A 16,112-nucleotide genomic window follows, 5' to 3' on the forward strand; every position below is an offset into this window, starting at 1 on the left:
ATATGCAGTTTTCATACCAATAAAACATTATACCTGCTTGGCTGGATTCTCACACCTGTCACAGTTAAAAGTGTCTGCTTAGGATCGCAAAGAGATCTGGAAGCAATGTGAAGCGTGAGAAGCCACTGGATATTGCCATCGCAGAATTCAACAATTGTATCCATAAAAAAAAACCACACACATTTATTTCTAATATCATGCAGACCTAGTTTGTATTATGTAGAATCAGTGCCAGCTTTTCATACTGCACTCCTGGATTTTTTTTTCTAGTGTGCCTACAAGCAGGAAATTTGAACTTGCATATTTCATTAGAGTATGTGAATTTAAATGAATAGCTTAAGTGGTACAATTATATTTGAAGGCCAAACATTAAAAGTTAAAGGAAAAGTCTAGAGTTTTTGGTAAAAGTTTTCAGGAAAATGAATGTAGTAAACCCAGTGGATTAGGTGTGTTAGGAGGAAACTTATTGACCATGTTTGCAATGGTAAGTTTTTGGTTCAGTTACTAGGATTTTCATTTACTAATAAACAGACATTTCTCAAAACCTCATAAATTTAAGCAATTAGTGGTTGGCTATAGATTTATTTTTCATTGAAGACATGATTTCGATCAAAGTCACTCTTTGTCCCCACCCAGCCCCACCCCCACCTTTAACCCGTAGGTCGTTTTATCCATCTTCTATCATTATCACTGGTTGGATACAGTCCTAATAACCTCTATGGCAAAAAGGAAGCTCAGTTGTAGGTATTCTGTAAAGTGTAACCTGAGGGCTAAGAAAGTGACAGCCTCTCCAGCTGCTGTTTCAGGAACAGTCATCAATCACGGAGAAATGGGAACATCACTATTCTGCTGGTGCAGCAATAAGAAACCAATACTCACATAAAATTCTTTAGAAATCTCATCTACTGGGTGCAGCGGTGGTACAGGGGTAAAGCATGCGACCCATGTACAGGGCGCCTCAGGTTCAAGTCCCAGCTTGATGGCCTTTCTCCTTGCTCTCAACCTGCCTTCCTGTCTGATCCTTGTCAAATAAAGGCCCCTAAAACCGTTATACATTCATATTAAATAAATTAGAATATGATTCCAAAGCTTTTGTCAGATTTAAAGTACCTGTTGAAAATAACGACCATTTATATGGTACATTTAATACCACCAGTTATTAAATATACTTTTAATTAGGCCCACATTTCTTTATTAAATATAATTTTTATTGCTCTGGTGTAATCTTCTAATCTTAAATGTCATGTTTTCCTTAGCTGCAAGCGTAAAGTTATAATTCACAGCCATGCAGTTGTGTAATGACTCTAATGTGTTTACCTTAGTGAACTGATTTATTGAAATGAATTAGCTTTTCAAAAATACTCTCCCTTATTGAAAATGACTGTATATGACAACACCCTTTGCTATGTAATTGTTTTTATATGTGGCTTGTGGCACTGCTGTTCTGTGCCTTGGCAGTATGTGGATGTTATCCATCAAAAAGTCCCTGGGTGATATTACAGTGTTTACCATAAATGCACTTGCGGTGTCCATGTGTTCACATGTGAGAAAGTGAGCAGAAGTAAGAAAAAATGGAGGCCTGTTCAAATTCCCCAGAGATGATTTAGCGTTAAATCACCAAACAGCACAGAAATCTCTCTCTGTTCTTTCCCACAGGACTGGTTGGAGGCGTGTGGTGAGTTAAAACAAGAGGATGTACTAGATATCTCTGTATGGCAATGATGCAACAAGTCAGATGATTCGTTATTGCAGTTTGTGTTGTGTTACGTACATTACAAAATATGATGCAAACACATATGAGTGCATAAATCATGCCATCCGTGGGCCTCCCAAAGGCGTATTTTTGAAATGTATGACTTATAAAAGGCCTTTAGATGTCTTAGTTGTTTCCCCATATGATGGTCTTTTTCCTTTTTGGCTGTTTCTTGTGCTAATACTGGGAAGCAAAAAAAAGTAGAGGCAGAGGGGAGAGATATAGATGTTTCTGTCTAAATTCTGAAAATATTTTTGTCTTTAATTTCTGTTATTTTTCTTTACTGACAGTTTAGTCCTATAAACTGTCACATTTGCAATATTCTGCAATAAACTTTGCAATAGTTTAATAAAATTAGATGAGTTCATGAGTTGGCTGTAATTGGTTTGATAGATCCTGTAAATTGTGACCCTTCAGCTGGTAAAATTCTTAAGTATGTCACCTTACATCTTTCAGTTGTGGACAGAAAACAACTGAAACCAGTGTGTTATTGTGAATACTAAGATTTTAATTAACATGCGAAGGATTTGAAAGTTGTGTTGTGTATCTATAATTTAAAAAACACAAAATATCATAAAAGCATTTTTACAATTGGTAACTAAGAAAAAGTAAATCTTCAGCATTTAGTGTAAGAAAATGTTTTGACTTGGATACTTTCCTTACACTTTTGAGAATTGGGACTGCTGTGTAAATTACAATACTTTGTACACTTCTTTGTGATAAAATAACCAACAAGGAAGGCCTAAATATAAATATGATGTTTTATCTGTCTACCTAAATGTTTATATGCTGAAATAAGACTTTCCTTTGGTGTCCAGGTTGCTATATAATATTGCATCATGAGGAAGCTAAAGATTTGAACTTGGAACTTATCACCAAGGGAAATTAATCAAAATACAATAAGAAACATGCAAAAAACAGCTACTTAATAATAAGGACTTGATATATTATAAACACTATTTAGTCCAACTTGCATATTGTCTTCCTTCTTGCCCCTCCTCTACTCACCTTCTATTGCCAAATACATTTTTCATTAAAAACACAACCTAAAAAAATCTAAAACCCGGTTTGGTGTCCAAGCTCAAAAGTTTGGAGGACACATTAAAGGTTTGTGCATTTTGGAGGTCTGCGTGTTTCTCCCTATGCGAGAGCACCCCACCAGTGGGTAGACAAGTGCATAACAAACTTGGTATCTAATTGAGCATATAATTGCCTCGCATTTTTGGGGTACAGATGTCTTGTTAAAATTCTTTTAGTTGGTGTCAGTGGAGGGCTGCACAGTGGCGCAGTTGGTAGCACTGTTGCCTTGCAGCAAGAAGGTCCTGGGTTCGATTCCCGGCCGGGGTCTTTCTGCATGGAGTTTGCATGTTCTCCCTGTGCATGCGTGGGTTCTCTCCGGGTACTCCGGCTTCCTCCCACAGTCCAAAAACATGACTGTCAGGTCAATTGGTTTCTCTAAATTCTCCCTAGGTGTGAGTGTGTGTGTGCATGGTTGTTTGTCCTGTATGTCTCTGTGTTGCCCTGCGACAGACTGGCGACCTGTCCGGGGTGTACCCCGCCTCTCGCCCGGAACGTAGCTGGAGATAGGCACCAGCAACCCTCCCGACCCCATTAGGGACAAGGGTGAACAGAAAATGGATGGATGGATGGATGGTGTCAGTGGACATCTGTTTTTGGGGTACAGATGTCTTGTTAAAATTCTTTTAGTTGGTGTCAGTGGACATTCTGCCCCAGCAGGCGGCCGTGCCACTGAGTGCATCATAACGAGTTAGTTGGATGAATTTAAACCCAGTTTAAGGTTAATGTTGTAATGTTGTAACCTTGGCTTGAGAAAAGCAGCGACCAATGTTGCCTCCATATTAATGAACAACTCTGATTTTACTTCAAATTAACTAAAGATCTATGCAGATTGCACTGTGTTTTTGATGTACACCAGAAAACATGTTCAAGGTCTTGCAAAGACCATTCATGTTCTGATTGATAGTCAGTGTCATGGTGCATTCTTAGTCCTCAGGCCATTATTTTGTAATCTCATGGTGACTCTTTCTAGTCAAGAATACATGTGCTGAGAAACGCTTGAAAACGTATGTTTTTTGAGAGAAAGATTTAAAACGGTTTTTCTACATGCTGATCTGAGCTTAAGCTTCTTTCTGCTAACTCATTGCATGTGTGAAAGCCACTTGCGCTTGCACATTCACTTACACAAATTCCTGCAAATACAAGAAACTAAATCTCTGTTCCACATAAATACTCATTTTATCTAATTTCCTTAGTTAGCCTCACCTCTTTGCCCTGCAGATTGTGAAATATTTTCTTTAAGCAAATGCAGACATAAAACATTAGGGGTGTATGACCAACAGTTGGAAGAAAGTCCTGGAAGTCTAGAGAGTAAGATGGGATTTTGTTGAGGAAAATGTTGTTATAGGCTGCAAAGACAACTAACAAGAGAGGGAAATGGACTTTGAAATGACTAAAATTAAAGAAAAGGACTGAAGAAGCTGATGTGAGAACCACAAAGACAAAAAGGAAATAGGCTTTAGTGAAAAAACTGCCTGGGTGTTGCTTTCTATTCTGCAGATGACAGGTGCTTTGCATTAAATCTCCACTGCCTGTGCCTCACAGAAATATGCCCCAAGATCCTGCAAACAGAACTCAATTTAACCTTTCAGGAAATTCAAGAAAAAAATGGAAAGAAGCTTTCACCGTTGTAATCTTAAATTTGAACAGAAACGCATCTCATGTTGCACCCCACCATCAGTTCAAGCTTGAAGGAAGATTCACACTTCAGGGAACAGAGGATGCAAGGTTTACGTACAGAGAGTGTTGCCTACAGAGAGGCTTTGTTGTGCTTTTTATTTTGCTTTTTTTGTCAGCAAGCTGATTTTTCTCATGCTTTTCTACCTTCATGCATGAAAACAAAATTAATCTTTTTATTTTTATTATTTGCTACCTACAATGTACACTAAATGGACACTATCCGGGAGGCAGAGTTGTTCTGTTTTTTTTTTTTTTCTTTTATCAGCATAATAAATGAAACAAACAGTTCACATAAAATAAAGAAAATAGAAGTGTTCTTCAATTTCAGCTGGAATACATTTGCGGGAAAAATGAAACGAATGATTTCCATTATCATCTTCACTATCTTTACTCACTTCACCACCAAAGCTGCCAGTGATGAGCCATGCAAAGTCAGCGGAGCTCTCTTGCTTGTGCTGCTCGCAGCGTGAATCATTCCTGTAATAGCATCATATTAATGATTAAAAATTAATGATGTAGGTGGTCTAGACAGCTCATCAATTCACCCCCACAAAGAAAGAAATTATGAACAACTGAGCTGTGCAAACTCCTTTGTTTTTCTTGCAGCGACTGAATTTTTCATCCAGCATAAATCTGTTTGATGCGTAACATAATAATCACGTTGTGTAATTGGAGGGCTTAGCTATGAATAAAAATGAACAGATTTACATCAGCCAAAACATTCAGTTGACCCTTAGGGAAACAGGTGAAGCTCTACATCGTACAAGTTTTACTCACTGGCACACAAAAAGTAATAAACTATTAATAATGTAAAAACACATAAATACACAAAATGCAGAGAGCTGCTTCTGCATTCCTTCAAGAAATATGTTAAGGTTTAACTTCAATGGGAACCAAAATCTTTGTCAAAAGAGGCATATTTCAGTCACTAACAGACATGGATGCCCACTTTAGGTGAATGAGGTAATGTAGACCATCTCTGATTCATGCACTCAGTGTCAGAGGTGAAAAGTCTCTCTGTGCCTGTGAGAAGTTCACACACTGCTGCCAAAATATGCAGAATATTGTCTTTTTCGTCTTTCACATTCGCTCCCCTTCTCACCTCTGCTTCTCAGTTGGAACATATATCTTTTTGCTGCTTCTCATTTCCTCATCTAAAACTTTGGGGTATACAGCAGACGATGAGGATTTATCGTGGCCAAACTGAAACTGTATGCAGATCATACTTTTCCCTAAACCTTAATCTGTCACTTTCTCCTTCTGTCCTACCAGGTGTGCCCTCTTGCTCTTGGCCTTTGAGGCCTAAGGAGAAAAAAAGCGAAGCCCAGACCCCCATGGGACGCCCTGTTATCCAGCATGCACTGCTGCTGTTGCAGTGCATGTTGGTCCTGCGCCCTTGTGGTGTTGCCAGTAGGAGAGGGCCGGTGCTACTGCCTGAATCTCCCTGCCACAAGACGGAGCACCCACTCATCCCACACTCGGGTAAGTTATCAAAATATTAGCTCTCTCATCCCTTCTACATATATGAAAATTAGATGTAAAATATGCAATAAATATGAAAGTATCAGGACAATATGTACAACCATTTATTTGTGTAGCTACAATCATGTGGTTAAGTGTTGAAACTGAATTTGCAAAATAAATGCCAACTCTCTTATTAGCTGGCTGCAAAGTATGGTCATATTTCCTATATTGTATACCATTTCAACAACAATAGACATCTCAGTAAGCAATAGAGAAGTTGTTCATGTTGTTCTGCCCCATTTTGAATGATGCTCTGGGAGAAGGGCCACATTTCGCTCATCAAAGACCACAAACACTCCTCCATGACAGTGAGTTTTTCTCTTCTAGTTTCTATATTTTTCCAGCATCTCTGCATACTTCTACTTCTAACTTCTGAAAGTTCCATAGTTGCTACCAGACAAACAGTATTTCTCAAGTTTCTTGCATGTACACAGCGGTATGTACTAGTATTCAGTAGTGTCTTATTATACTTTGATTTTATTACTTTTGTGTCCCGGATAAGCGGAAGAAGATGGATGGATGGATGGATGGATGGATGGATGGATGGAGATGGATGGATGGATGGATGGATGGATGGATGGATGGATGGATGGATGGATGGATGGATGGAGATGGATGGATGGATGGATGGATGGATGGATGGATGGATGGATGGATGGATGGATGGATGGATGGATGGATGGAGTTCAGCAATCTGCAAAATTGGACATTGCAACATAATGGTAATACTTTGAAAGGAAATTTTGTATCCCAAAGATTTCCCCTCCTGCCTAAAGATCATTCTTAAATCCCCATTGCCCTATTGAGTATTTACCTTGCCCTTTATTGGCATATAAATACATGTGGATGGAAGTAAATAGCTCTCCCCTATTGCCTTTTCATCCAATACTGTACCATACATAAATTGACCTCATACTAAGCGAGACTGCCACAGAGTTTGACAGACATAAGCTTTGCTTCTTAGTGACCCAATTTATATTTTAGACTACATCATTTATGAAAGTGCTGCTCAAATGTTCAAGCAACGACCCAAAAATAAAATAGTTTAATCTTAAACTATGCAGATATTCAGTTTATCAACATATGGTTGACTGTCAATATGGTCTGTTTCTGAAATGCTCTGTTAGTTTTAGGTCAGATGTGATGACACACACCTTTCAGAAAGTTACTTTGTCATCTTGCTAGTTGACAGAATATTTTCCCAAAAGGCTTGGGAAAAGTTATGTGCTTTTTGGTCAGCAGTGGTTTTGGCCTTGGAATCCTCCCATGAAGGCCATTTTTACCTAGACTTTCTTTCTTATTGTTGAATCATGAATACTGACCATAACTGTGGCAGGTAGGAACTGCAGTACCTTAGACGTTTTTATAAAAAAAAAACAATCATCTTTAATAAAAAAATAAATAAATAACAGAACTATAGGCCAGTTTCCAGCTTTCCATTCCTCCGCAAAATGATTGAAAAAGCTGTGGTTCAACAGCTAAATAGTTTCTTAACAATAACAAACTGCTTTGAAGTCTTTCAGTCCAGTTCCCATTCTCACCACTGTACTAAGACTTTCCTTGTCAAAGTGTTCAATGCTATCCACATAAATATGGACTGTGGGAGAACCACAGCGCTGGTTCTGTTGGACCTCAGCACAGCTTTCAACACTGTTGACCATGACGTATTATTAAAGCAGTTGGAGAGCTGAGTCGGATTTCCAAAGCATCCAAAACAGTGAGATCCTGTACATAAAGGCAAAAATGCACCTGCTTAGAGTTTCCCTTAAGTAATAACAACTGGACCATTGATTGATATATTTGGTGGTAATTATTCTTGATGATTTTGATGAAGGCATTTGACAAAACGTAATGTTTGTTGCTTGTTTCATAATTGGTTCTTGACTTATGTTGTTTTATCATGTAAATCATTTTGAACTGCCTTTTTCCTGAAATGTGCTACACAAATAGATTTGACTTGAACTGAAATGTTTCCTTTAGAGACAAAGTGCAGATTTATTCTTCTTTCTGAACTGTCTCCACATTGTGCTGCATTTTTTAGAGACTGCATAAGGCTTCATTCTCTCTACCCCTCATCTTACACTGCAATTGAACCGCTTAACTCTAATGAAATGCAGTAAGACTCAGTCGACAAACAGTTCTGGTGGCAATCAATAGAGTCCTGTCTACTCACAGCAAAGTAGTAAAATGTCATTGAGCTGCTTTCAGTGCAGCAGAACCCAGAACCATAATTGTACAGCCAAGGTCACATGACTCAAACCGATGCAAAATATAACCATCGTCATCGTGGACATAAGCACTCTCTGCTGGAACCCTGTTTCATCTCCACTTCTGTTTGTCTTGCCTGTCTCTGTCACTTTATTGTTAGAGCCAAAGTGGTACTCTACTCTCTTTGCCAACCGAGTGGCAATGATTATAACTAACTGCCCGGTTAATGTGATACAGTCCAGCATTGTGTTAGGTGCAGTTACCGGCTCAAGGGTCAGCATTGGTCAGTGAGTTTGTGATCTCTAATGCACTAGATTGGCACATTAAGCCCTCATGGTTTAGTGCCTTAGGAACACTTATTTAAAAAAAGGGTGATATTTCCATTCGTGCTCAGACATGCTTCACAGGGCCTACTGTAGAAGAGAAATGTTCTACAATGTAATCATTTAGAAACAAATAATTAAATTTGTTTCTAATAAGGGACTGACTTGTAAAAATTGATTTTTGACTCATAATCTTTGGACAAGCCAGTAAAATAATGGAAAATAGTCTGGTCATAAAAGTCTAAATCTGAATACTTTTGATGTCATTGAACACATTGTTGAAAGAAATGATGGTTCTGTTGCACATCAAACCAGAACCACCATGCTAAAAGGGAATTTCACAAGTGGGAACATCCTGGTGTGGACATATTTGATAAAAATCTGAAAACAAAACTAGATTGGATTTCCAAGCAAGACAGTATTCCTGGTACACAAAGCCAAGGAAACTCTTAACTGGCTTTTAGAGTGGAAGCAAATCTTGTAGAATGGCCCAGTTAAATGCTTGACTTGTATCCATTTGCAAATCTATGGAAAGAACTGAAGATCAGACTGCATAAAAATAACCCACAGAACCTTTTAGATTTGAAGAGAGTTTGTGTGAGAACAGGTGAGCAATGCATGTGATTAGTTTCTGCATTGTAGGAACAGTTTAATGTTGCTATTGCCAAGAAAGGCCTTTCCGCAAAGGGTTTAATATAATCTGTAAGAGTGTTGAAAACTACTTTTTGTCATTCCATTTTTTGAACAAAACAGTCTAATGGGGCAATTTTATAATTGCCCCATTAGAAATATTAAAGAAAAACATTGAAGTTTTTAATACTTACTTGATCAACAGTAAGTACCTTTTAATTGCTTAAAACAAGATCTTTTGAATGCATACTCCCCTTCCTGTAATGTTTTCTCTTTCCTTTTTCACTTTTCTAAAGACAGGAAAAATACATTTTTGACTTATTTTATATTGTTCTGTTCTTTTCCTATGAATCTTTTCCACATATCTCAATCATATTTACTCTCACATTATAAACAAATAGACTTCTGACTTTAAGTTACCTTACCGCTGGCTCCTCAATTATCTATTAAATCTTACATTAAACAATTTTTTTCAAAGTAGCTATGCTCTTCTTAAAGATTGGTCTCAGTAATTAGGTCACAGACTGTTTTCAAAGACTAGAGTTGTAGCTCCATGATTTTTGTAGTGAAAGCACAATAAGTTGAGTCATTACGGAATATCCAGGGATAAACATAGGCGGGAATAATTATACGTTGCAGAGTCTCTGTGTGAGGGAGAGAAAACCACTCGTTAAACCCATTATTCTTCTTTGTGAGTCATTGTGCTCCATATAATGTATTGTAATCCTTTGTTGTTGGAAATGTGCAGTGTGAGGCTGCCATGATTCTCTGCTGGCCAAGCTGGGAGGACTACAAATGCATTAAAGTAACCCTATGGAGCACAGTAACCAAGTGCGACCAGTCTGCCCAGACAAACATTATCTTGTTTGGAGACAAAGACAAATGTATATTGAGACTTGGTCAGAGATTTGTAGTAAGAATCTATACACAGAGTGCTTTTTGCTAATGTCTTAAGAGTTGTGAAAATTTTACTTTTGAAAAATTTGTGTGATTGTAAGCTAAAATAAAACATCAGGATGTTTTTTTTTTCAGAGCTGTGCACAAAATTCCCTTCTTTATTGACCATACATGCAACTAAAACAAGGTTATATGTGACAATTTTCATTTCTTGAAATTTGCTGCCTTGTAGATCATGCCTTCCTGGACATGAAGACATGATCATGATCAAAAAAACATCCTCATGATCAAAAACCATCTCTGCATAACTCCTGCTGTGTATTAGCTCCTTATTGCCCAGTTACAGATGGCAAAAATCACAGTTTTTAAACAGTAACATTTTCACACAATTTTCACAACACTTCAGTATGGAACTTTGGGGATTTAAAGCCATGTTTGCGGCACCATCATTGAACTGTGTTTTTTGCAGTTGGGCCAGTTTCATTTGTTAACCTCAAAGGGGTTTAAGATAAGGGCTTAAGATATTTGCAGTTTTGCAGTAGAAGTCAACTTATATGTTTCTTATAAAAAGCTGAAAAACCATTATGGAGGAAGATAACTTTTTAAAAGCTAAAGAAATCAAGTAGGTGAAATATACACTGTAACAAATATCTGTATATTTAACTCTGATAAACAGTAAAATTGTGACAAAAAATCTGTAAACTCAAATTCAAATCTGATGCTTGGATTTGAAGTTGTCATGAATAAATTCATGTGGAATATTTGTACAAAAGTTGTTCTCTGAAAAAAAAGACTTACTAAAAGAAAAACTTGAGAAAAGAATCATTTCTTCCTAATCTGAAAAAAAAACCCATAAAAAATAAAAATGCACATTGGCAGCTTTCTTTAAAGAGTGGTTGTTCCCATCATCAGATGCCAAGGTCAAGGTTTGTCCAAGTGGCTTCCAGTGACAACATTTTTCTCATCTGTGTGATTGTGGCCTGACAGTAGAAGGGTGTGCCTCACATGGGCTTGACCCCACTCGGGCCAGTGGTTTTCTGACTTGGCACAACACTTGGCTGAGAGAAATGTAACTGTGGTGTGAGGATGGTGCAGTATAAAGACTGCTTTTTGCTTTGTATGGCGGTTTCAGAAATGTAGGGTTTCAGAAAGGAAAGTTCACTGTACGGTTCAACAGCAGTAGTCCAAATGTTTACTCAAAAGATACAGTTTCTCCACTTTACTAAAAACAGAGCTGAATATTGTCTCAGTTGGGCTCCAATGTAAATATGTGCCACTTATTTGAAGATCTGACTGGGTATGCTTTGGAACATTGTTATTCCACCTCCTATTGTAAAGTAGAAGTGTTATTTTAGCAAGTGTTCCTACCTCTAGGCTTGAAGGCTTTTAAAGGGTATAAAGTGAGGTATAAACAATGCCTTTACAAGCCATGCTAAGGACCATATCTCTCAGGAGTGTGACGGGCGGACTTGTTTTACAGCCATGCAACAAGCTCAGTTCTTTTTTTATCTTCCCTGAATGACAAACACTTCCTTAGAAAAATGAGAGAATAAACAAATGGGCTCACAGCATTCATAAATGCAACAAGCTGCAGCTAGCATCAGGGATGCTTTAATTAGGCATTTGGGGATGATTCATTTAAATTTAAAGGCATCCAAGGTCTTTGAGGTTGATTCCTAAAACCAAAAGAAGCCTCCAGCCAAGTTTTATTTGAAACGATGACAAGATGCAAGTGGAGCAAATTGATACTTTTCTATATTTGTGGAATTAAACGTCTTTGAAAACTAAAGGCAGACATTAAACTTTTGATGCATAGTGGTTGTGACACTGGACCACTATTCATCTTTTTTTTTTTTTATCTCTGTAGGTACTGATTACATACTTCTGTATTTGCTGGTTAAAAATGACCAAAAAAAAAAATGGTATTTTTTGTATTTGCTATCTTTTTATGAAAAAGTTTGACAATACTTATCTGGCACCTCAAATACCTAAATAAATTAAGTTTTAGGCATTGCATTAAATGTTCTGCACCATCTTATATATTTATCCCTAAAACTAAGATAATGTCTTTCTTGTTTTGATGGAAACTAGACTTGGCCTTGGCTAATTGAACATAATCTATGGTGTGAACTCTCTTGACATTGATATATTATATAGATATTTACAAACATTACCCAGCCAACTATTTATTGTTTCAAAATTTTCTACTCTTCTTCAATCAAATGTGATTTTGTTGGACCAAAACTCCAACAACTTATTAAAAAAGAAAAACTGCTTGTCAAAGTGAAGAAAGCATTTCATAACACCACCTGTGCTTTTGTTTGAATAAAGATGCTGATGTTATTGAAAAGACAACATCAATAAACAATTCAGTCTAATATTATTATGTTTTTATATTGGGTGGAAATTGCAATTATTTTGCTTTTCATGAGAGCAAACAACACAAATCTATAGCTCTGACATTTGTATCCGGCTTGTAGTGCAGTTTTTCTTGAAAATCTGTTTTTTTCAGTAAAAGTTATTCTTTGGAGCTTCACCTTCATTGTCACAAAACAACTGTGTTTTGTTGATTGGTTCAATTCTTTGTTCCAGTTTATTTATTTTTGTTTTGTAAAGCTGATGTTCCATGAATGACAAAAATAGATCAAATGCCAAATGTTGATAATAGTTAAAGTGTCTTTGAATTTCCTAGAGTAAAGTAATGATGATATTTGCTAAACGTCGTCATGGCTGACCTGAGGATGATGGGAGGGACAAATATGCTGAAGGTGCTGAAGACCTTGATGATATGACAACTGACATAGCATAAAGACAAAACAAGAGTTGCCGGGATACTAAAACATTTCTTTGTATACTGATAGATTGTTTTATATGTTTGTGAATCAATGGGGTTGCAGCTATGGAGACTATTTTAAACAAATGTTAGTTGTTAAAATACACAGTTAAACAGGCAGCGAGGTATATTGTTGATTTTGTCACTCTACCAATGTTTTCCTCGCATATTATGTTTGGAATTTAAATTATTCAAAAAGTATATTAAATAACTGAACAAAGGGAAAATCCTCAGTCAGGTTATCAAGAGGCCAAAAAGAATTTAGTTGTCATTTTAAGCCTTTAAACTTAAATATACATTAAAAAGCCTTTAGATCTAATTTGGCTTCATAGATGTTAGTTTTGCATGATTCATTCATTTTATGCCCAACCACGCTCCAGAGATGTGATTTTCTATCTGTGAAAACTGTTTGCTTTTCTTTGCCTGACATATTATTAACAAGAGTTCAGATGTGTGCATGACATTTAAAGTGACATCATTTTTGATTTATTCAAACCAAACAGTTTTTTTTTTGTCCACTCTTTCCCTCACAACAGTTTGAACAAATGGTTGCCATTCCTGCGAATCCAAATAACCATCGGGCCACATAAAAAGTAAATAGCCTTGTACTGTCACGTGGTATTAACACCACACATAGAAAATCCATTCATGTTTCAGAATTGGTTCCACATGTTGCCATTGATGCCATAACTTTGAAGGCTGCCAGACTGAAGACTGGCATGTCTTTTGATGCATGCTGTAAATATTTATGTACCCTGTCACTGTGTGTTTGTCTCAGGTTCTGTGTCAGAGTGAAGAATTACAAATGGTATGTGAGTGATGGGCGGTTTTGTTGTGAGGAGGTGGGAGACACAGGGCTTAAGGGATGAGCCGGGACCAAGAAAAGGGGGGAGCGGACGGGGGTCGCTGGTTTCATGTTGGCTCAGAAACCTTGCTGCACTGTTAGTATTCATCCTAATCCGTGTGTGTGTGCGTGTGTGTGTTCATGCATCTGCACGGGATCACGCCTTCATCTTCTCAGCAGCCAGTCCCTTGATTCATTGAGCTCCTTCGCTGTCATGGATGTGATGGGATTACATTATCACATGCATTTAACCATGCAGATGATGTGAATCCATGTAACATGCAAAGTAGAAATGAAATTTGGTAAGGGAGATGGGACCCACTGTCTGGGAGAGTTGCCCTACAGTTTCATTTCCACTGGAATATTATGTTTGATAAATTCTGTCCAAGAGAAATAATTAAAACTACTTAAAAGATGGTTTTGGAAAAGCATGTTTCTAATTCTGCCACACTTCAGAAGTCCAGCAGTTGAACCATGTATAATCAGATTAACCCCAATGAATGCGACTATAGAAAGCTCTGTATACTCAGCTGTGCAGCCTTGGGAGGGCCTCTCCATTCTGGTTATGAATGTTTATTAATGCTTCCTTGGCCTCATCACAAAGGCCATCAATCCTTTGAAGGTTGTTGTGAATTTCAAGCTTTAGGCCCCACTTTTTTTTTTAAACTAACAGATTTGCTGTCTTTGTGTTTTAGTCACATGCAGTAAATCAGAAAAATAATCATAATGTGATATTTCTGTATTTTGTCACATTATAAACACAAACATAGATGCATTTTATTGAAATTTTATGTGGGTGGCGGGAAAATATTTTTTTCTAATATGAAATTAAAAATATGAACGTGTGGGATTAATCTACTCTGCCCACTTTACTAAAATACCGCCAAATAATATCCGGGGCAACCAATCGTTTTTAAAAGTTGCTTAAGTGTTTCCGCCACTCATGGAAAAAAGCATGACATGCTCAATTGAAACTGACAGGCTGGATATTAACAATGAGTGAATTGCCCAGATGACATAAACTTTAGGCAGAAAATATATTAGTCTTGCAATCCACAACTTCTATATGGAAGAGTGGTAAGAAGGAAGACATTTTTGTAAGAAAAAAATTATAAAATGACCTTTATCAAGGTTGCCACAAGCCATGTAGTAAACAATAAACATGCAGAATGTGTTTATTGTTTGACAGAACTATGTTGTAAGAAAACCTGTTAGGGCCTTCAAAACACTAAAAGACCTTTTGACAGACAGTGACCCTATACATGGTGACTGAAAATGAGGTGGATAAGTTCAAAGCATATTCATTTATGCCCCTGTCAAAGTTCAAAATTGACATTTTCTTCCAATTAAAAACACCTGAATTTTACAGTTGCTGTCTGCACATGTTCTCCATCCAGTCTTACTGAATTTGAACTATTTTGCAGGAAAATAATAGGCACAAATTTCAGTCAATAGTTGTCCAAACTCTCAAAGTCACTCTTCGACAAAGGACATATTTGTGAAATGCTACTGTCAAAAGATTTGGGCAGCATTGTATGCATTGAATACAAATACACATTGTTCTGACAAACTGCCAGCAAGCCACTCCCCTTTGCCAAACCCCTCTGCTGCATCTTTCTTCTCTGCTGGAGTGATGAGAACCAGGTGGATTCAATCTCCTACCAATCAGAGTGTAGATACTTAAGGGGTGACTGACCATTGCTCCTGTTTTTTGAAGTGCCACAGCATGAAAGCAAACAATCCTGGTAGCACGTAAATTGAAACTGTGCAAAAGTTTCTTAAAAAAAACAAAAAACTGTGAAGGACAGCCGGTAAGCTTACAATACTGTTGCTCATAAACATGGACTTGGATTGATTGTTTGAGAGTTAATATTATTGAAAAGAAAAAAAAAAGACAATACACTTGGTGTTTATTGGTTGAAGTAGAAAGTGAAAAAAAATGTTGGTTAGGATGTTTGACTATGAAATTAAATGTTGTTAAAAATGCTAATTTATTTATTGGCGTTGAATTTTATTTTAAAACATTTGCTACTTATTATACTTTAGGATTAAATGGTTTAAAGGGGTGGAAATTTATCTTGTTAATTTCAGATTGTAATAGATGTGTTTCTGTTTTGAGTTTTTTCACCTATGTGGTTGGACTACAAAAATTATGAAAAGAAAGATGGACTAACTAAAATGAAGACTCCTTGAGTGAAATCCAGTTATGTTCCACAGTAGAGACCTATCTTTTTCAAGTGGGGATCGCACAGTAAATTAAACCTAACAGAACTTGACACACATTATATAGTTTAAAAAAATGTCATTTTTTTCTTACACCTGACAAATATGTACTGCTTCATG

At 37.0% G+C, this 16,112-nt stretch overlaps 1 protein-coding gene across 4 annotated transcripts in view; it reads left to right on the forward strand.

Moving 5' to 3' along the window:
• The window catches only part of sema5a (sema domain, seven thrombospondin repeats (type 1 and type 1-like), transmembrane domain (TM) and short cytoplasmic domain, (semaphorin) 5A), a 152,520-nt gene that overhangs the window by 34,769 nt on the left and 101,639 nt on the right, over positions 1 to 16,112 (forward strand). For all 4 annotated transcript variants that reach the window (XR_003593883.1, XM_028005263.1, XM_028005266.1 and 1 more), the window contains exon 2: positions 5,783 to 5,992. Coding sequence is in view for 3 of the 4 variants with exons in the window: in XM_028005263.1 (XP_027861064.1) it covers positions 5,845 to 5,992 (148 nt within the window). In the remaining variant the exon portion in view is untranslated. The remainder of the gene's footprint in view (positions 1 to 5,782; positions 5,993 to 16,112) is intronic.

The sequence above is a fragment of the Xiphophorus couchianus genome, chromosome 21 (assembly GCF_001444195.1).
Source record: "Xiphophorus couchianus chromosome 21, X_couchianus-1.0, whole genome shotgun sequence".
Lineage (NCBI taxonomy): Eukaryota > Metazoa > Chordata > Actinopteri > Cyprinodontiformes > Poeciliidae > Xiphophorus > Xiphophorus couchianus.